The sequence below is a fragment of the Callospermophilus lateralis genome, chromosome 4 (genome assembly GCF_048772815.1).
Source record: "Callospermophilus lateralis isolate mCalLat2 chromosome 4, mCalLat2.hap1, whole genome shotgun sequence".
In the NCBI taxonomy this organism is placed as follows: domain Eukaryota; kingdom Metazoa; phylum Chordata; class Mammalia; order Rodentia; family Sciuridae; genus Callospermophilus; species Callospermophilus lateralis.
The window spans coordinates 102901966-102924078 of record NC_135308.1 but is presented as its reverse complement, the minus strand read 5'-3'; the positions used below and the strand labels follow the sequence as shown (position 1 = coordinate 102924078).

At 37.8% G+C, this 22113-nt stretch overlaps 1 protein-coding gene and 1 non-coding gene across 8 annotated transcripts in view; one reads left to right on the top strand and one right to left on the bottom strand.

Moving 5' to 3' along the window:
- Window positions 1–16489, top strand: part of Zcrb1 (zinc finger CCHC-type and RNA binding motif containing 1) — a 33625-nt gene extending 17136 nt beyond the window's left edge. For 2 of the 7 annotated variants that reach the window (XM_076854319.1, XM_076854324.1), the window contains one exon: window positions 13286–16489. In XM_076854319.1, the coding sequence (XP_076710434.1) occupies window positions 13286–13465 (180 nt within the window). In that variant the 3' untranslated portion in view covers window positions 13466–16489. Of the gene's footprint in view, window positions 1–4234; window positions 5293–13285 lie in introns of those variants that run through there. The other 5 variants (XM_076854320.1, XM_076854322.1, XM_076854321.1 and 2 more) reach the window with 5 other exon arrangements.
- On the bottom strand, window positions 9021–9154 carry LOC143398707 (small nucleolar RNA SNORA70). Its single transcript, XR_013091308.1, has one exon. It is a non-coding gene; the product is annotated as a small nucleolar RNA SNORA70 (small nucleolar RNA).
- Window positions 16490–22113: the final 5624 nt, after the last annotated feature.

Below are 22113 nucleotides of genomic sequence, written 5' to 3'. Positions count from 1 at the left end.
TTTTAAAAATACCAAGTAGGGCTACAGCTGTTACTCAGTGATAGAGCAATTACCTATCATGCATAAAGCCCCAGCATTAATCAATCAATCATTAATAAATACCAAAAAAAAGAAATCACATCTTGCTGTTTTATAAATCTGGCCTTTCAAGACAACAGAAATACTCTTCAGTCTTAGATCCATTCTTCTCCAAGCTTCAGTGTGTTCATTTAGGAAAGTGAATAATAATACACACATTTCTAGATTCATAATAGAAATAAGTAACAGAAAGCACTTAAAGAATCTAACATATGGTTAACACTATGCAAATTACAGACATTATTAAAATGTTATAATTTTGCTTTGTACCAGCACATATACTTACTACAATAAAAGTAGCAATAAGAGTAACATCAAACATTAAGTATTATAATGAATTTTAAAATGACATTTCTCTGTGTGAGGAGAGCAGTTCAAATTTATCCAAACCTATAAGTTAACTTTGATCAAAATCATTTTTATGTTAGAGCCTTTAAAAATTTGAGGTAGGGCCTGGGGATATAGCTCAGTTGGCAGTTGGTAGAGTGCTTGCCTTGCATGCACAAAGCCCTAGATTCAATCCCCAGCACTAAAAAAAAAAAAAAATGAGGTAGCCTGCACTGTTTAAATCTAGCAACTCAAGAGGCTGCAGGAATATCACAAGTTTGAGGCCAGCCTCAGCAACTTAGCAAGACCTGTCTTGAAATAAAAAATTAAAAGGATTTAGGGATGTAGCTCATTGGTAAAGTAATTCCCTAACATGCATTCAGTTTCTAAGACCACAGAATAAATCAATGTGTATGTGTGTACACACACACGCGCGCGCACACGGATTCTGATGGAAGTCACACACTATGTAAAAAGACTACCAAGCTGAAAAGGTCACATGCAGATGATTGGGTCAACAGCTTGCTGAACTTTAATCAATAGCGCAACCAACAACCACATGAGTGAACTATCTTGGACATCCAGCCAAAACGAGCCTTCAGAAAACTGCTGCCCCAACTGATATCTGGTAGACCACATGAGACAACCAAAGCAAGACCCAGCAATTCTACTCTGAGCTATATACCCAAAAGAAATGAAAATATATGTCCATAAAGAAACTTGTAATGAATGCTTATAGCAATATTATTCAAAGGTGGAAACAAATGTCTATCAGAGAACAAGTGGATGAACAAAATATGGTCTATCATACAATGAAATACTATTCATCCATAAAAGAAATAAAATGATGATACATGTTACAACATACCAAATAAAAATAAGTAAAGAGGTCTAGGGATGCAAACAAATGGAAGAGAAGTGGAGTGACTATTACTAATAGACAAAATAGACTTTTGCACAATATATATTATAACAGATACAAATGAAAATTTTATAATGATAAGTGGTCAATTTACCCAGAAAAAAAACCAAACACATACTTAACAACAGAGATCAAAATACATACAGCAAAAACAGACAAAATTGAAGGAAAAAGTGGACAATTCAGCAATGTTGGAGATATCAATAAACCCACTCTCAAAAATAAATGAACTAGATGAAAAATCAACAAGCAAATTAAAGCCTTGGACTTGGCTTAACTGACATTAACAGAGCACTCAATACGAAATTAGCATAATACACATTCTTTTCAAGCACACATGAATCATTCTCCCAGGTAAGCAAGATGTTAGACCATAAATATAAAGGGCTAAAAACCAGGCAAAGAATGTTCTCTAAGCACAATATTAAACTAGAAATAAGCCAACCAAAGAAACTTGAGAAATCCATAAATATTTGTAAATTAAAATAATATACTTCTGAAAAACTTTCAAGCCAATGAAGAAATCTAAGAAAATTTAAAAACTTCTTCCCTGCACAATAATAAAAATTCAACAAAAATTCAAAAAGCATGGGATATAGCTAAAGCCATGCTTAGAAGCAAATTTAAAATTAAATTTAAATTTTTACATTTAAAATTTTGTATTAGAACCAAAGCATGGTAGACATCTGTAATCCCAGCAATTTTGGGACACTGAGGTAGGAAGATCATAAATCGAGGCCAACTTTGGCAATTTAGTGAGACCCTATCTCAAAATAAAATTTAAAATGGGACTAAGGATGTAGCTCAGTATTAAAGAATCCCTAAGTTCAATCCCCAGTACCACACACACACACACACAAAAAAAAAAAAAAAAAAAAAAAAAAACTATTAGAAAAGGTAAAAGGTGTTGAATTAACAACAACCTATGCCAGGCACAATGCTGCATGCCTGTAATCACAGTGACATGGGTGACTGAGGCAGAAAGATCCCAAGTTCAAGACCAACTTGGGCAATTTAGCAAGATCCTATTCAAAAAATAAAAAGGGCTGGAGATGTAGCTCAGTGTTACAGTGCTTGCCAAACATTAGCAAGGCTCTGGGTTCCATCCCTAATATAGAAAAAAAGAGACAAAGCAAACTGGAGGAAAAGCTGAAGGATCTAAGGGGCAGTGTGTTGCCTTGACTTTTCCAGCTTCTAGAGGAAGCACTCCTTACTTGGCTCATGAACACCTTCCTCATCTACAGTGCAAACAGTGCCAGGTCAAATGCTTTGTATATCACATCAATCTGACCTCCTCTTCTTTCTCTCTCTTTGACTTTTAAGAGTCTTGTAAGTGACATAAGTTCTAGGGATTAGTACATGACATCTGTAGGGTGCCATTATCCTATCTAATACTCCCTATAGCAAACACATTTAGTTAATATTTTAAAAATCTGGGGCTGAGTGCACAACCAGAGAAATGAAAAGTTGTGTGGCAATTGTGTGCAATAAATTAAAATGATTCGGCTGTCATATATACCTAATTAAAATAAATAAATAAATTTAAATGAAAATGCTAGGTCCAGATGGCTTTATTTGTGAATTCTTTCAATTATTTAAGAAGAAATAATACCAATCTTTGAAAATTCTTCCAGAAACAGAGGCGGAGGGAACACTTCTAAAGCCCTTCTGTGAGCTCATTATTATCCTTATATTCAATGCCAAAGACATCACAATAAAACTACAGACTAATACCCTTGTAAATATGAATATACACACATCAAAAATCCTAACAGAACACTCACAAAGTAAATGTAGCAACATATTTTAAAAAATTACATACATTGACCAACTGTGATTTATCTCACCTGTATGAGGATGGTTTAACATTTAAAATCAATTAATATACCATTTTAATAAAATAAAATAGACTTGGTCATTTGAATATATGTAGGAAAAAACACATTTAACAACATTAAGTGCCTATTTATGATTTTTAAAAAAAACTCTTGAAATAGAAGTAAACTTTAACTTGTTAAAGAGTATGTAAACCTACAATTAACATGGTTAACAGTGACCAAGATCTCTGTTCTCATCTCTCGAACATTGTGCTAGTGAGTTCAGCCAGTGCAATCTGAAAAAAATAAAATCCTACAAATTAAAAAGGAGGAAATAAAATTGTCTTTCTTTGCAGACAACATAATCCTTTACTCAAAAAATTCTAAGAAGCTCAGAAAGGAATTGTTAGAACTAATAAATTTAGTAAAATTACTATTCAAGATTAATACACTAAAATCATTTACATTCCTCTAATAAGAAATGATATGAAAATAATTCATAGTATCAACATAGTAGTAGAACAAAATGCTACCTGAGTGTCTTGGCACATACCTATAATCCCAGTTACTCAAGTGCCTGAGATGCGAGGTTCAAAAGTTCAAGGCTAGCCTTGGCAACTTAGTAAGACCCTGTCTCAAAGTCTAGGGGAAAAAAATCTATAAAGGGAGTGGATGTAGCTCAGTGGAAGAGTGCCCTTGGGTTCAATCCCCAGTACTGAAAAAAAAAAAAAAAAAATCTTAGGAATAAACTTAACAAAAGCAGTGTAAGATTTTGTACATCAAAAAAGCAAACACTGCTACAAGAAATTTTAAAAGATTGAAATAAATGGAAACACATTTTGACAGGAAACAGACAGATAAGAATGGTGGGAGGGCCGGGGATGTGGCTCAAGCGGTAGCGCGCTCGCCTGGCATGCTTGCGGCCCGGGTTCGATCCTCAGCACCACATACAAACAAAGATGTTGTATCCACCGATAACTAAAAAATAAAATATTAAAAATTCTCTCTCTCTCTCTCTCTCTCTCTTTCTCTCTCTCTCTCTCCTCTCTCACTGTCTCTTTAAAAAAATAATAATGGTGGGAACACGAAGTTAAGAGTTCACTGAAGAGAACCCATAGCTGGCCTGGATATATCTCCTTTTAGCATAGCATTTTAAAAAATACCAAGTAGGGCTGTAGCTGTTACTCAGTGATAGAGCAATTGCCTACCATGCATAAGGCCCTGTGCTGACCCTCCCACCCGTCCCATGCTTTCTTTTCCAAGGAGCAATTTACCTGCAGCCCTGCCTGGACAAGATATGTTATAAACTACCTATTATCTGCAGGAGAAATGCAGGCCCAAAATAATATTGGTAAGAAGAACCCTGAAGGGGGAAACTCTTGTAACCGTTTTCTCAAACCAGCTCCCAAAGTTCAGGGAGATAAGGATAATTCCTCCTAATCATGAAATCTGGAAGAATTTATGGTTAAGAATCCAATTAGAACCAGTCAGCATGGGCCAAAATGACCTAGAGTTGTCATGGCAGTGGGGACTTAAAAGTCTGATGTCATCCTGCTTTCAGTCAAAAGTCAAGAGGTGGACCTGGGCGTGACTCTCTAGAAACTTTTCTGGGATCCCCAATAAAACTGGACTGTAGGAGAGGCACAGTATCCCTCTCCTCTCTGAAAGGTGCTGAGAGCCATAGCCGAGTCCGAATGACGCGTGGCATTTTTACCGAACAGTGGTTGAGAGGTGACTCAGCAAGCCATTGAAATGATAATGGTTATGTTAAGCTGTGTATATTAGACCCCTGCTGTCCGCCTAGGCCTGCTACTTTGGAGTTCTCCCGGGGATTCCCGGAGAGTTCCTATTGGTTGGGGAAGTGCCAGAGAAGGGATTTTCCAGTTGGTGGTTCCTGGAGGAGCTGCACGTGGGTGGCGTTCTGGAGAGTTCCCGGGGAGCATGTGTGGAGTGTGCTGGTGGAGTTCAGAAATAAAGTTTGTTCCTGCTTCAGTGGCTTGTGATTTGTGCCCAGCCAGACTGCAGCAGAAAGGACCCATTTTCTCCATTGAGAGTGTCTCCTTTCCCTTTTCCTAATCCTTCAATAAACTCATGCCTGTTGCTCTGAGCCACATGGCTGTGATTTTTTTCTGACTTGATTACAAGAATGAGGGTCTGGGGGAAAGGTGAACCTTCCAACTGCCTCAGTTTCCTGGAAGGCCTTAACCCTGTAACAATTCCATTTTCAGATTGGAAGATTTGATATTATTAAGATGGCAATACTCCCCTAGTTGACATATAAACTCTGTGATTCCTATCAAATTCTAGCAGATTTTTTTCAAAATTGATAAGCTAATCCTAAAACATATATGAAAATAGAACCCCAAATAGTCAAAAGTCAATCCCCAAAAAACAAAGGCTGAATGTTTTCTCTGATATGCGGATGCTAATTCACAGTAAGTGTAGTGGGGCTAGGGATTAAGAGGGGAGTGAAAAAAGGGGAAAAAATATGGGAGTAGGAAGGATAATAGAATGAATTGTACATTATTATCCTATGCACATATCTTATAAGATTACATGATGAGTTTGATTGTACTTCATGTACAACCAGAAGAATGAGATTGTACATCATGAATAACCATAAATACTCCATTTATGTATGATGTATCAAAATGCATTCTACTGTCATGTATAACTAATTAGAACAAATTAAATATACATATTACAACAGTTATTGTGAAAAAAGACAAATATTTACTGATATAATTAAACAGAAAGAAAAAAGGAACAGAATTTTGAATCCAGAAATAAACTATTCATGGTCAAATTATTTTTTACAAAAGATCCATGGCAATCCCATGATATAAGACTCCTAAAACACAAGAAGTAAAATTAAAAATTAATAAATGAGATGGACTCAAACTAAAAAGCTTCTTCTCAATGAGGTGATGAGAGAACCTACATTTTGGGAGCAAATTTTCACCACACACATGTCAGATAGAGCACTAATCTCCAGGACATATAAAGAACTCAAAAAACTTCACACCAAAAACTCAAACAACCCAATCAATACATGGGCTAAGGAGCTGAACAGACACTTCTCAGAAGAAGATATACATTTGATCAACAAATATATGGGAAAAAGATGTTTAACATCTCTAGCAATTAGAGAAATGCAAATCAAAACTACTCTTAAGATTTCATCTCACTCCAGTCAGAATGGCAGTTATCAAGAATAGAGACAACAATAAATGTTGGCGAGAATGTGGGGGAAAAGGCACACTCACATTGCTGGTGGGATCGCAAAGTATTGCAACTAATTTGGAAAGCAGTATGGAGATTCCTTAGAAAACTTGGAATGGAATCACCATTTGACCCAGTTATCCCACTCCTTGGTTTATACCCAAAGGACTTAAAAACAGCATATTACACTTACGCAGTCACATCAATGTTTATAGCAGCACAATTTACAATAGCTAAACTGTGGAAGCAACATAGATACCCTTCAATAGATGAACGGATATACATACTCAGCATTAAAAGAGAATAAAATTATGACATTTGCAGGTACATGGATGGAATTGGAGAATATCATGCTAAGCAAAGTAAGCCAATCCAAAGGAAAAAAAAAGGCTGAAGGTTCTCTCTGATAACTGAATGCTGATCCATAAGAGGGGGCTGGGGCATGGGAAAAATGGAGGAACTTTAGGCAAAGGGGAGAGAGGAATGGAGAGGAGGCATGGAGGCAGGAAAGGTGGTGGAATTAGAAAGACATCATTACCCTAGGTACCTGTATGACTGCACGTATGGTGCAACACTACACAAGTGTACAGCCAGAGAAATGAAAAGTTGTGCTGCCATTATGTACAATGATCAAAATGCATTCTGCTGTCATATATACCTAATTAAAATTAATTAGGTATATATGACAAATGTTGCTGGAAAAATTGTATATCCACACATAAAAAGTTAAATTTAGACCCTTATCTCATATGAGTTATAGGGACTTAATGAACAACTTGAGCTCTATTGAAACTCTGGAAGGTCCACACCTTATGAGTAAAAACCAAGTTCCTAAAAAAGGATATGTGTCTCAGGACAAGTCCTAGGTGGACCTACACTAAATAAACTGGTAATCAAGACTCCAGAAGATCAGCCACTAATCTAGTGCTGAGATAGGATGTCCAAGAAAAACTACACCTCCAACTCCTGCCAGCTACGGGCTAAGAGAACATAGCCGTAACTCACCAGATGACACACAAATCTCTCTGTTGTCACATGAATGGAACTTTCTAGAAATCTACAAATTTACTGGAAATCTGCATTCTAAGATTTTAGGGAAAGTTGTTTTCCAGGAGGCACTCTGCTATAAAGCTATCCAAAAAAGAGAAGCTGCTGGGCACTGACCGCTGCTGGCCAACATGCACTGTAGGAACCTGGTAGTGGAAAGAGGGCAAGGGCCTGTGGCTGGAAAAGCCGAGCATACTGCAGGAGTTTCAGGAGTAAGCACAATGGAGTCAGGAAGTAAAAATCCTTTTTTTCCTGTAATGGTTCTCTAGCACCTTCTACAACAAAGTTTCAGTGCCATTTGACAAAGGAAAACTATTGGAAAAGCCCAGAACCATTTTCTCAGAGCAGGAAAAATGGGTGACTTGGGAACAGAGTGCAATACTAAGCATCACACATATATATGAATACATATGAATATATTTGTATATATGATAGGATGGGTACAAGCAGGAATGATGGGAGGTCCCGGGGACACAGTCACAAAGGGAAGAGAAAAGCAGCTATCTCAAGAAAATAGGATGCACAGTCAGCTCTCTCAAAAGAACAAGATGTTTCAACCCTGATCACAGGCAGGGGAGTCTACAAACCACAAAGGCAGAACAAGGACATCCCATACACACATCCCCACATGCAAAACAGGCTTTAAAACATACATCAGTCAACAATTATCCCCATGCAAATTTAGCATTTAAAAAGGGACCTATGAGGGGCTGGGGTTGTGACTCAGTGGTAGAGTGCTCACCTAGCATGCATGAGGCACTGGGTTCCATCCTCAGCACCACATAAATATAAAATAAAGATATTGTGTCCACCTAACACTAAGAAATAAATATTTAAAAAAGAAAAGAAAGGACCTATGAACATACCACCTTGGTTGTTCTCAATTAGGTCCTCAGGCCTGACAAAACCAGGAACTATGTAGATAGGATTCCCAGGAACACAGGTGTGGTTCTCACTCTGGAGACAGACCTTTGGGCATCTATGCCGAAAGTATTTTGACTTTGAATATACTTCTGATGTATACAGCTGTCTCTGTGTGTGTGCATTCATGTGTGTGCATGCATGCTCTGTGTATGTGTGTGTCATCAGTTATCTTAACAAATGGGAATGCATGAACCGAGAAACTCCCTACCTCCTGCAACATTCTCAGAATCCCTGCAACATATATCAGTTGCGCCCAGCCTCTACCCGGGCATTGAACCCAGGGCACTTTACCACAGAGCCACACTCCCAGGCCTTTTTACTTTTGGTTTTGAGACAGGGTCTCACTAAGTTTCCCAGGCTGGTCTCAAACTTATGATCCTCCTGCCTCAGCCTAAGCAGCTCGTATTACAGGCCTATGCCTCCTCCACCCCCTGACTAGCCTAGCTGACCATTAAACATGCTGGTGACCTTATTCATCTGGGTAGATTCTTGGTCTGTGGCATAAATGATGCAGTTCCTGGCAGAGCATTGCTACCACAAACTCTCTGGCTCGGTTCTGCATGTCCAGGGCAGTTCTACATGTCAAGGCGGATGCTCCTCCTGCCTCCTCTAGGAGCAAAAGCAGAAAAAGGAAGCAGGGCATCTCCTTCCCACAGAGATATCTCCAAAATTCTACTTTAATGGGCTGTCTCCAGGATCCCTTAGGGTAACCCATATAAGCAACAGGATGCCGATACTAGGGAGAAGGCTACTGTTTGCAGCCATAGCATTCCAGATCCCCAGGACTAAAAAGGAGCCCCAAGTTGTATCTCTGTCTTTGGTTTTATATTCTACATATTCTCTTACAGTTTTGTCTTCCAGATCACTAATTATTATTTAACTTTGTCAAAATTCTGTGAAACCCATGCACTGAGTGTTTAATTTTGATAAAAATGATTTTCTTTTTTATATATTTATTTTTTAGTTGTAGTTGGACACAATATCTTTACTTTACTTATTCATTTTATGTGGTGCTGAGGATTGAACCCAGGGTCTCTCATGTGTGAGGCAAGCGCTCTACCGCTGAGCCACAACCCGAGCCCCAAATGATTTTCATTTCTAGAATTTTTTTTTCATATCTGTGGTTGATAAAGACAGCTGCAAAACCAGCATGGTGGTGAATACCTTTAATCCCACCTATCCAGGGAGCCAATGCAAGGAGGTCGCAAATTGGAAGCCAGCCAGGACAACTTGGTGAGACCTTATCTCAAAATAAAAATGAAAAGAGCTGGGGTGTAGTTCAATGTCCCTAGGTTCAGTTTGTCTGTCTGTCTGTCTGTCTGTCTCTCTCTCTCTCTCTCTCTCTCTCTCTCTCTCTCTCACACACACACACACACACACACACAATGCAAGGATAGCTACGAATTCTTTGTTACTCTTCCAATTCCCCTCTCTTTGAATCTGGACTGACTTCAGTAACTTGCTTGACCAATAGTATGCACTGCTGCACTGCAAGTTATGCTCTGGACTCAATCACAAGAAATTTGTGACTTGTCACGGGGTTTTTAAAACCTTGCTCTAAGAATGCCAGCACTCAAGATGCTCCCTTTAAGAACCCAGCCATCATGCAATAAAAGGTAAAAACACAGAAAGTCACTTGTCAGAAGTTCTAGGTGGGCTACCAACAGAGAGCCTGCACCAAATCTGCAAATAGCCATAGCCCCAGTAGACAATTCCAAAATTTGTAGTCAGACTTGAAAATAGATTAGGATCAGTGCTTCTCTTTCATGCCATCTTTTATCTATCTCCTTTTGTCTTATAAATTCCCAGAATTCTGTCCCTTTTGCTGCCACTCTTTTTCGCTTGTTTTTGATTTTGATATTTTTGTTTGTTTCTTTTGTTTTCTGGAGGCAAAGAGGATTGAACCCAGGGACATTTTACCCCTGTGCTATATGCCCAGTCCTTTTTATTTTTATTTTGAGACAGTGTCTCATTAAATTGCTGAGGCTGACTTCGAAATGATGATCCTCTGCCTCAGCCTGAGGAGTCTCTGGGACTATGAGCATGTGCTACTGTGCCCATCTTGCTGCCACTTTTATTATTCTTTTTCTGGACATGAAAGAATCCATTCTAGACTATAAAGAGGGGATGGGAAATGGGGCTAAATGCATTTTCATACAGTTGGAATTCATAGAAGAAAAAATTTACATAGAATGTGCAAAAGATTGAAAAGAGTAGCTTTATTTTTTAAAAGCAAAATTTACAAAGTTATCCTACAGAGTTAATAATGAGTGATTTATAACTTACACAATCTAGAAAAATAATTATGCCAATCATACTGATGCAGTGTGTTAGAAATCACTTGCCTTACCAAACATAAATAAACAGAAATTGGTATTGGGGATAAAGATGTGTTAGCCTAACACAATAATATTTGATTTTCAGGAACATATTATTTGAGGAAAACAAGTCACAGATAAGTCAAGTAACCTATGTGTTTTGATAATATTAGAAGATGCTTAAGCCAATACAGAATCCATATAAATAACACTTCTTATTTAAAATTTATGAGTTAGAATGGGTTTTATCTTCTCTCCTTTTCTATACCTTTATTTTAGTAACTTAGGGCACTATAGTTAACTTCAATGAATGCCAGGTGCTAACACCCAGAGGTTATGATAGCTTTAAAGGTCAAATTGACTTATTGGGAAAAACTAGCCAATAAAAAATTTCATAGTAGTGAAGAAATGTCTTATAATCCTGATATATCTTACTGGACTAGTCTTTTAGAACTTGCATTTTCAATAGGGTGTGGTGGCACACACCTGTAATCCCATATACTCCAGAAGCTGAGACAGAAGAATCACAAATTCAAGGCCAGCTTCTGGCAATTTAGCAAGAACCCATCTCAAAAAATAAAAAGGGGTGGGGCTGTCACTCTGGTAGAGTCCCCCTGGGTTCAATCCCTATTATAGCCAAAACAAAACAAAATAAATCCTACAATTTCATTACCATCACAAACATTAGGAATTCCAAAGTTGGACTTAAATGTTCTATGACCACACTATTATAGATAATAATCTATGTACAGTTTCTTTCAACATTCTACATTTGTTTTATACTGTCAAAAAACATAATTGTTTTTTTTTCTTAGAGAGAGAGAGAGAATTTTTTTTAATATTTATTTTTTAGTTATCGGTGGACACAACATCTTTGTTTGTATGTGGTGCTGAGGATCCAACCCGGGCCACACGCATGCCAGGCGAGTGCGCTACCGCTTGAGCCACATCCCCAGCCCCCATAAATGGTTTTTAAAATTGCTCACAAAGATATGTATCTGAATTTTTTTAATATTTACTTTTTAGTTTTTTAGGTGGACACAATGTCTTTATTTTATTTTTATGTGGTGCTGAGGATCAAACCCAGTGCTTTACGCATGCCAGGCAAGTGAGCTACCCTACTTGAGCCACATCCCCAACCCCTATCTGAATTTTTATGTTATACATTGTCTAAATGATAATTTAGCCTGGAAAATGTCAAGCCACTACCTGTGCCTCATTTTACATAGGAGAAAACATGTTCTTGTATTCCTTCACTTAATTTTCATCTGATAAACTCAGGTATATACCTTTAGATAGTATATGCCCTCTCCACCACAACACTTAAAATTTGAAAGAATTGGGGCTGGGGTTGTGGCTCAGCAGTAGAGAGCTTGCCTAGCATGTGCTAGGCCCCGGGTTCAATCCTCAGCACCACATTAAAATAAACAAATAAAATAAAGTTATTATTTCCAACTACAATTTTAAAAAATTTTTTTTTATAAATTTGAAAGAATCAAATTGCAGAAACACATGTTCATCAAATCGTGAACTGTGTCAGTCTTTTGAAAAGAATCTTTACTTGAATACGCTAGAGATGATGATTCATGCAGTAATTTTATCTCATGAAATGATAGCAAATCTTTTTTGGCTAACATCCCAGCCAAACTCCAAATGTGACTTAAATCAAGATGGATCATAACTGTCAAATGCTATATTCATTTTAAATTTTTAAGTCTATGTCCACATACTATATGTGACCACCTGTAACCACCAATTACAGACAAAAACTGAACATAAAATCACTTTCAAATTTTTAAATCTTAGTAGTTAATCACTTTTGCTACAATTCTGGGAGATGTGATTATTATTTCAAGCAGCATATAATTTTCACTCATTTTTGTGTGTTTCTATATCTAGTGTATAGGATTCCCTTTAAAAATAATAGCAAAACAGAGAAAAATAGCTACAATTTCAAGTCCTACTGTGTGCCATGTACACATTATTGACAATCATCTTCACCATCCTGGAAGATAGGTATTGATCTGATGATCCACAATTTTTTTTTCTCTCTCTCCCTTTTTTTTGGGGGGGGAGGGGGGCGCGGGTAGTGCTGGGGATTGAACCCTGGGCATTTTACCACTGGCTACATTCCCAGCCCTTTTTATTTTTCATTTCAAGACACAGTCTTGCTAAGTTGCCCAGACTGACCTCAAACTTGCATTCTCCTTCCTCAGTTGCCCAAGTTGCTGGGTTTACAGGTGTGTGGCACAATCCCTGCCCACAAGGAATAGTTTCTTTGGTTTGGTTCGGTTTATAAAATATCTCATGGGCCATAGTTGACAGCATAGTGCATGGCCATTTATCAAATATCCTAACAAACTGTGAGACCAGTAAGAGCTATTTCTGTATCTTCAAACACAACCAGTTATTTCTTTTCATTTCAATTCTTTGCTCTTTAGGTGGTGGAGGGAAGGTTTGGATCCTGATAGAAGCCTAAGCCTCCTCCTCTTTCTAAGGGCTCATTTTGTCTTTTTTCACATAATCAAGGTCTGTGTCTTACCATAACTTGGAAGGTTTGGAGTGGATAGCTCTATGATCAAGGAACACTTTTTTTCTTATTATTTTTTTTCCTTGTTTTCTAACTCTAGCAGGTGACATTTCCATACTACTGGCATGGTGAATTTCAACATTTGAGTGTGAATGAGAAGATGAGGAAGGAAGGAGACAAAGAAGTGTCATTTGACTGGCTTTGGGTATTGATGTTTGTGTCCTTCAGCCAAAGAAGGGAATTCTGGTTCAGTTCTCTTGGGCTTTGTATTAGGGTTTAGAGACAAGATACAGCTAACAATGAATTGTTTGTCTCATTTTGCCCCTATTATGCATATAGTGCCCTCAACATTATCACATATAGGAGTAATCGGCCCAAGACCAAATTCAGATATTACTGGCTAAAGATCATCCAGCACTAACATGATAGTAAGCCATTATTATGATTTTAACAAATTATAATAGCTAAAGTATTTACTGGCTTGAATGTAGGTCAGTGTTAGAATACGTGCCTATCTTGTGTGAACTCTGGGTTCAATCCCTAGTACCTAAATAAAAAGTCTGTTATGTATTGGACTCCATTCCAATTGATTCATCTTCACCACAAACACTTTGCCTCTGAAACGAAAGAATCTATTAAGAGCTTGAAAAACACTACATGCTGAATATTTACAATAGTGAAGGAGTTAAAATATATAAAATGTTAATTTGTAGAAATTCAGGCCTTCTTCATGCTGATCTGAACAGTTTTAGCTGAGACAAAGTGAGAAAATTATAAAGTCACCTCCCTAGATGTATGCATGGTGTCATTAATTACTTGAGGGGAAAATATAAGGTTTCCTTTTTTGGATTTCTATCTCTTAATAGAGTTGTCATTCCACATTTGTTTTGTGGAATAATAACTTCAATTTTTTTTTCCAAAAGGATACTTCAGCTTAAATTAGTTCAGTAAATTAAACACTTTCCACCACAAAAGACTTAGCATTCATGTTAGAAACATTAAGGATGGGAACTGAGGCGATAAATGTTATTTTCTTTCCATCCTCATCACAAGATTCTTACTTAAAGAGTATAATCCAAGGCTGTCAGAGCAAGCCTCAACTAAAAAGTCTACAAATAAAGTCATTTTAGTAGACAGGAGGTCATGGGGGCTAACAAAACCAGCTAATACCAATCTAATGTATCTGTCTATATATTGTGTTGTATTGTAGATCAAGGTCTCTACAGACTGTCAGGGAAGAGCTAAAATAAAAGCAGGCCAAAAGTTGACACTAGATACAAAGAACACAAGTAGGTCAATGAGACCTAGTAAAATAAGGCAAATGCAGAATCAGAGATGTGCCAAGGACAGAAATCAAGTTGCCCAATAAAAACCAGTGGAGATAAATAGAATAGGTAGAGGGTCCTAAAAGATAATTATGATCTAAATCAGTCTAAGCTAAAAGAATTAAGGGCGAACAGAAAAAAGACCTCTGTGGAATCTAACAAAGATGTGCTGTGGCAGCTTCCATTTTGGAACATAAAGTCTTACAGATGTTCCACCATTGCTTTTGAAGGCATAGTGCTCCATGCTGACATTTTTTTTTTTTCCCCCCGGTGGGAGGTGGAAGGGGTGTGTGCATACCAGGGATTAAACCAAGGGGCACTCAAATACTGAGCCACATCCCCAGCCCTATTTTTTTTTTAATTTTTTTTCTTTTTCTTTCTTTTTTTTTTTCCCCAGCCCTATTTTGTATTTTATTTAGAGAGGGTCTCACTGAGTTGCTTAGCATCACACTTTTGCTGAAGCTGGCTTTGAACTCGCTATTTTCCTGCCTCAGCCTCCTGATCTGCTGGGATTACAGGCATGTACCAACGCGCCTGGCTAAGCCTGACTTTAATAGAGGCTAACATCAGACTCCTGTGGGTCATGTGATTTGGTTTTGCTCTCTAAATATACACCTCACCCTTCTGTCACTTATGCACATTCAGATGGGTGCAAAACATCTGAGCCAGAAAGCACAAGAGTGGGTGTAAATCTATCTCTGCTAATAAGAAACAACTCAAGGCACATGATCCACCAGCATTAAATCAACAAGAGCCCTAATTTGTATCATGTTACCAAGAGCAGGAATTGGCTCATTTGCAAGGTTTCTGTCAATTGGCTCTTCCTAAATGTAGAAAAATATTTATCACCATTCTTGGGATCATTTGGATTATTGGCTCTGACTTCAGATAAGTAGAATGAACAAACCCTAATTTCAGTGGAAACTACTGCTGCATTCTTCCATACTGGGCTCTCACAGCTGATTCTACTTTAGAATGTCTAGTGGATTACCTATATTTGCTTATTTGCTATTTTCATTTGCTATTTCATTCAAAAATATCTAGTCTGATGAACAGCGTTCAATGCTGTCACTGAATATATTTTCAATACTATTTGCTTTATTTTTGGTAGGACTAATCAACTCACTGGCAGATAGGGTTGCCTATGGATTTAATTTTGATGTAGTTTGGAAAATGGTCAAATACTTAGTTGACATTTTTAAAGCATCAGTGAATTATTTATTTAAATATTTTTTCTCATTTTAGCTAACTTATATGGGGGAGGGGAGAGAGGGACCAGTAAATAGGCTGATTTCACTTGATTTTGCCAACAAAAATTACAACATAGAAAAAAAAACAAGAATATTCAGATTTTTTTCTTTCTTATTTATTTGGGGAGGGAGGGCAGGGGTACTGAGGTGCTTTACCTCTGAGCTACATCTCCAGCCCTTTTTATTTTATTTTTGAGATAGGGTCTTGCTAAATTGCTGAGGTTGGCCTAGAACTTGCAATTCTCCTGTTTCAGACTCCAGAGTTTCTGGAATTACAGCACCATGCCCAGCTACTCATGAACCTTTGAAATGCAAAATGAGCATGCATGAGCAACCCAGGCCATTCCTTGATCTGTGCCCTTGACCCATGCCTCTGCTTGCAAAAAAGTAACATGAGAACAATACTCAGCAAGTGCTAGAAAACCTGGCACAAAATTGTAGAACTCTGCCCTGATTCCACCTCTAGTTTAGCCCCTATTTACTGTCCCTCTATATTCAAATATTCATACTGTAGACCAAGGGTTTGCTGTCTACCCTCTGGAGATGTCCCATATTCTCCCTTAAATGTGTATGTATCCTTTGCTTTACCCCCAAAACTTTGTTCTCTCAACATGGATATGGTGTTTATCTCTTGCTCTACCCCCAAAGACATCTCTGTCTTTCAAGATTGCCTGCATTTTTCCTTGAATGTGTATCTGCTTTGCTTAATAAATCTGTTTGTGTGTCTGACTGAAGAGTTAAATTCTTTCCTGTCATGTAGCCAAGGACCTCACTTGTTCTGAGTTCAGGTCCCTTTCTCTAGGAACTCTTCTGGTATAAAACTGATTTTTTTTATTTTTGCTCATTTTTTTAATTGATTTTATCTTTTTAAATACACGACAGCGGATTGCATTACAATTCTTTTACACATATAGAGCACAATTTTTCATATATTTGTATATAAAGTATGTTCACACCAATTCATGTCTTTATACATGTACTTTGTTTTTTTTTTCATTACAATTCTTATTACACATACATACCACAATTTTCGTATCTCTATTATAAAACTGATTTTTTGATTTGACAGGAAAACTTTAGTAAGTGGTAAAGGGGAAAAGCAAAATATAAAATTTTAGAAGGTAACAAAAGTTGACACAATGGAGACAGTAAGTATATATTCTTTCAAGAGGCTATAAAGGTGTTGTACAGAGCTTCTAAGATGACTCCCAATCATCCCTGGCACCTAGAGTTCATGTTTTTGTGTAATATCTTTCCATCGACTCTGAGATGGATTTAGTGACTTGCTTCTAATAAATATAGTCAAATAGAGTGTCGTTTACAAAACACTAGATTCCATCTTGCTTGCTCTTTGTTGCACTCTTCTCTCATTGTGATGGAAGCTAGCAGCCATGTTGTGAAGTATCCTAGAGAAAGAATAACATGGCAAGTAACTGATGGGATGGAGACTTGTAGCCAATAGGGTACTGAGGCCCTCAATCCAACTGAATCCTGCCAACAAGCAGATGAATTAATTTGGAAATGGATCTTCCCCTAAAGAACCTTTGCAATGACTACTGCCTGGCTGACTCTTGATTGTGGTCTTGGGAGACACTCTGAACCAGAGCACCGAGCTAGGGTATGCCTGGATTCTTGATACATAGACACAGCTATTTTTAGCTGCTAAGCCTTAGCATAATTGTAATGCAGCAATGAATAACAAATAGAGAAAGCAAGATGTGAGACTGGGTGATGACTTAAGAAGAAAAGATTTTGGAAAGGACCCTCTTTTGTAGTGCTGGATATCAAACCAGGGCCTTGTGCATACTTGGCGAGGGCACCACCACTCAGCTAAATCCCCAGCCCTTTTTAAAAATCTTAATTTTGAGACAGGATCTTGTTTAGTTGCTCAGCCTGGCCTCAAATGTGCAATTCCTCCTGCCTCAGCCTCCTAAATAGCTGGAATTACAGGAATGCATCACTTTTTTAGATAAGAGAATTTTGAATATTTTATGTGCTTAACAGCCAGTAAAGAGAGTTTGAAAATCAAGAATGATCATTAGGAGAACAAAAGGAGATGAGAAGATACCAAACAACAAACTTTCTACTCAAGGTGTATTTTTGTGGGCTAGTGGCATTAACATCACATGTTACAAATGCACAATGTCAGGTCTCCCCTCAAAACTACTGAGTCAAAATCTGCATTTAAACTAGAAGCTCTAGTGACTCATATGCACTGACCCAGACCACAGTGAACAGAATAGATTCATCCAGGAGTACAATAATTTCATTTGAGACTAGAGGAAATAGGGAAGGAGATGGACACATTAATACATTTATAGATGGAACTGAGAAAGAAAGAACTTGGTCACAAAAATCACTTTAGTATTTTCTATGATATATAAATTTATTCAGGGTACAGAGCTTGAAATGAATGGCAAAGAATGACAATAGCTACTAAAGTGACTGAAACAGGGAAATGACCTGAGAAAATATATAAAAGAGGCACTAAAAGTCCAGCTGAGTTTGGAGACCAGGTATTGCTAGGTGTAGGGGTAAATGATTTTTCTTCAGTATTACCCAGCAGTCTGCTATAAAACTGGAAAAGGCAGATACTGCTATCTGGAAACGGTATGGGAAGTTAAAATAATGTGCTGCAGTGTTTTGGACAGAAAATAAAGGGAGTCTAAGCTGGGAAAAATCAGAGGGTTTAAGGGCTGATAGCTAGAAGTTTAAATGGGGAACAGTAAGAGTATTGGAAAAACAGTAATTTTCAAAAACCAGAACAAAGGAATATAAGATTTCAGAGACCAAAAGATTGGATTATTCAAACACTCTACCATCTTTTCCATTTTGAATTCCTGGTAATAACAAAAGAGATGTAAGAATTATAACCATGTCATTTAATAAGCCCAACCTAAGGATTGCATTTAATAAACTAATTTTATGCATTTGACCGCTGGATCTTTAATTTATTAAATGAGAGAAGAGATTTGCTGGCCCCTGGAGAGTTCCAGGAGACCACCATGACTTTCTTTTTTCCCCTCTTTGGGTACTGGAGATTAAACCCAGGGGCAGTTTATTACTCAGCTATATCCCCTAAACCATTCTAGCCCTTTTTAATTTTTTTCCCCTGGTACTTGGGATTGAACTCATGGGTACTCTATCACTAAGCTATTTCGCAAACCCTTTTTATTTTTTGAGACAGTCTCACTAAGTTGCTGAGGCTGGCTTCCAGCTCATGATCCTTCTGCCTCTCAGCACCACTCCCCCACTCTCATGTCACTGAGATTACAGGCACATGCCACTACACTCAGTGTAAATTTTATTTTGAGATGGGGTCTCACTAAATTGCCCTGATTGACTTTGAACTTTCCATCCTCCTGCCTCAGCCTCCTGAGTAGCTGGGATACAGAAGTGTGCTATTGTGCCTGGCCCCTGTGACTCTTTAGGTTTCTCTTAGAAAACACTCTTCCATTCACTTTCAGCCACAAAATATAGCTAAGTGCAATGGTGCATGCCTGTAATCCCAATTACTTGGAGGCTGAGGCAGGAGAATTGCAGGTTCAAGACAGCCTGCCCAATTTGACAATGACCCTATCTCAAAATAAAATTAAAAAGGATGGAGTTGTGGCTTGGAGGTGGTCACAAAACAGTCTGAAAGTGGAAATTTGTGTGACCAGTTCTTTTTAAGAATCATAATGAAAAAAATTGATTTAGAATGAAATCCTCTCCTCTCCTGCAGTCAGAGCCTGCATCATGCAGCCTTCCCACTCCTGGAAGAGGAGAGGAAACTATTTTTTTCCAATTCACCCTCAGCTAGATACTCACAGCTTCTGAGCCCCTTGAGGGCTGTAGCATCAGGAGATACGAAAGGATAGGGGACACAGAAACACAGAAATTCTTACTTGCCCAATACTGTTATGACATGTTCTCTGGGCCTCACGAGTATTTAGAGCAGAGAGGTTTTTGTTTGTTTGTTTGTTCAGGTTCTGCATGTGTGTGTTGATTCACTTTTCCCAGAAGCTACTGCTTCTCTTATTGATTCTCAGTCCACTTACACAGACCTTTTCTTGAGGTGGGGAGCAGTCTCGTTTGGCAAAAACCCTATTAGTCTGGAGCACTTTCTTTGGTGGGCAGGCGAGTATTGGGGATTGAACCCAGGGCTGCTCTACTACTGAGCTACATTCCCAGCTTTTATTTTGAGACATCTTACAAGTTGGGGAGGCTGGTCTTTAACTTGCGATCTTCCTGCTTCAACTGTCAAAGTCATTGGAATTAGAGGCATGCACCACTGCACCCAGCAGGCTGCAGTGCTTTTAAAATGACACTTTGCTGATATTTGTCCCAGGAGTTCCACATCTTATCCCTGATAGCTATGCACTCTGCTTTGTGCCAGAGATGGATACAGTCACTTCTTAAAGCAAAAGTGTCTTTTTTACTTGATACCTCCATGGCCTTTGTTTCATGGGGTGTGAGAAGATGAACAACCCCTTCTCAATTGTAGTTGTAGTCAGCATATGTGTGATAAGAAGGCAGCTAGTTGAAGACAAAGAGAAGAGGAGGCACATCCAGTAGGGAAACTGAGATAGAAAGTATAAGCATTAGACTTTGGTCATACGTAAAACATAATCTCATGTTATAGCAGATTAATCAAATTAAGGAATTTATTGATCTTATGATATAAAAGTCTAAGAATAAGCATTTCAGGGGTGTTATTGTTGAATCTTCCTGAGAAGATCAGGGAAGAATCCTGCTTACTTCCTGTGACATCATTCTTGAACTGTGGCTTTCACAGTACCAAGATTACTTCCCTAATGCCAGCCATCCTGAACAGGAAGAAGTGAAAGCAAAAGTGTGTGCATGCTTGAGTCTTCCCCTCTTAACAGTAAAGTAATAGCTTTCCTGGAAACTCTGAAATAAACTTCTCTTTACATTTCATTTACATATCAACAGACTACCCCAAGCTTGAAGGGAGGCTGAAAAGTTAAAGTTGTTTGATATGGGGCCCAGTAATGTTTCAAGTAAAATGAGTGTTCTGCTAGGAGAGGAGAGGTAATAGATTTTGCATAGGCAATTAGTGCAAGCACTGGACAATTCACTTATTATAATTTCATGTTTTCCTAAAAAGTACCATGGAGGTTTTACAAAGATGTTAACAACATGGTGAGTTAAAAAAAAAAAAAAAAAAGTATTAGAGGACTGGGGTTGTGGCTCAGTGGTAGAGCACTTGCCTAGCATGTTCCGAGCCCTAGGTTCAATCCTTGGCACCATATAGAAATTAATAAAATGGAGGTATTGTGTCCAACTACAACTAAAAAATAAATATTTTAAAAAAGTATTAGAGATAATGCAAAGGAACAAGATTATAAGATAGAGAAGGAAGCAGAGTTCCTTTGCAAAAGTGGCCTTAAGTTTTCTAGCAGGCAATTCAACTTTTTTTTTTTTTTTTTTTTTTTAAATTGGGGATCGGATTGCTTTACCACTGAGCTACATCCCCCGGCCTTTTTCATATTTTATGAGACAGGATCTTGCTAAATTGTTTAGGGTCTCACTAAGCTGCTAAGTCTGTACTTGAACTTGGGATCTTCTAGAACTTGCCTCTGCCTCACAAGTTGCTGGAATTACGGACAATGTGCCATCATGCAGGCAATTCAAATAGGAAAACAATTTACAGGAAATGCAATGTTCTTGAGAAAAGGGTTTACTTGTGGAGAATGCTCCAAAAGTCACAGTAAAAGGGATTAGAGTGGGTGGGAGAATGAATTACTGGAGAAAAAGTATACTTATTCCTTGATATCCCTGAGGAATTGGTTCCAGGCCCCCCACACTTGTGGATACCCAAATCCATGGATGTTCAGGTCCCTTATACAAAATGTCATGGTATAGGTTGAGCATTCCTAATCCCAAATGCTTGGGACCATAAGTGTTTCAAATTTTGGATGTTTTTTTCAGATTTTAGAATATTTGCAAAACATATAGTGAGGTATCTTGGAGATTGCACCCACCTAAAGATGAAATTCATTTATGTTTCAGATGCACTTTGTAGCCTGAAGGTAGTTTATATAATATTTTTAGTGCACCTGTGTTTTGACTGTGACCTGTCAGGTGTGGAATTCTCCACTTTTGGCATCATATTAATATTCAAAGTTCCAGATTTTGGAACATTTCAGATTTCAAATTTTTAGATTAGAGATACTCAGTTTGTATTTGTGTCTAACCTATGCATATCCTCCTATATGCTTTTTTTTTTTTTTTATACTTTGTAGCTCTGCCACTGAGCCATATCCCCATCCCTTTTTATTTCATTTCATTTTGAGATAGGGTCTAACTAAATTGCCCAGGAGGACTTCCAACTTGCAATACTCAGCCTT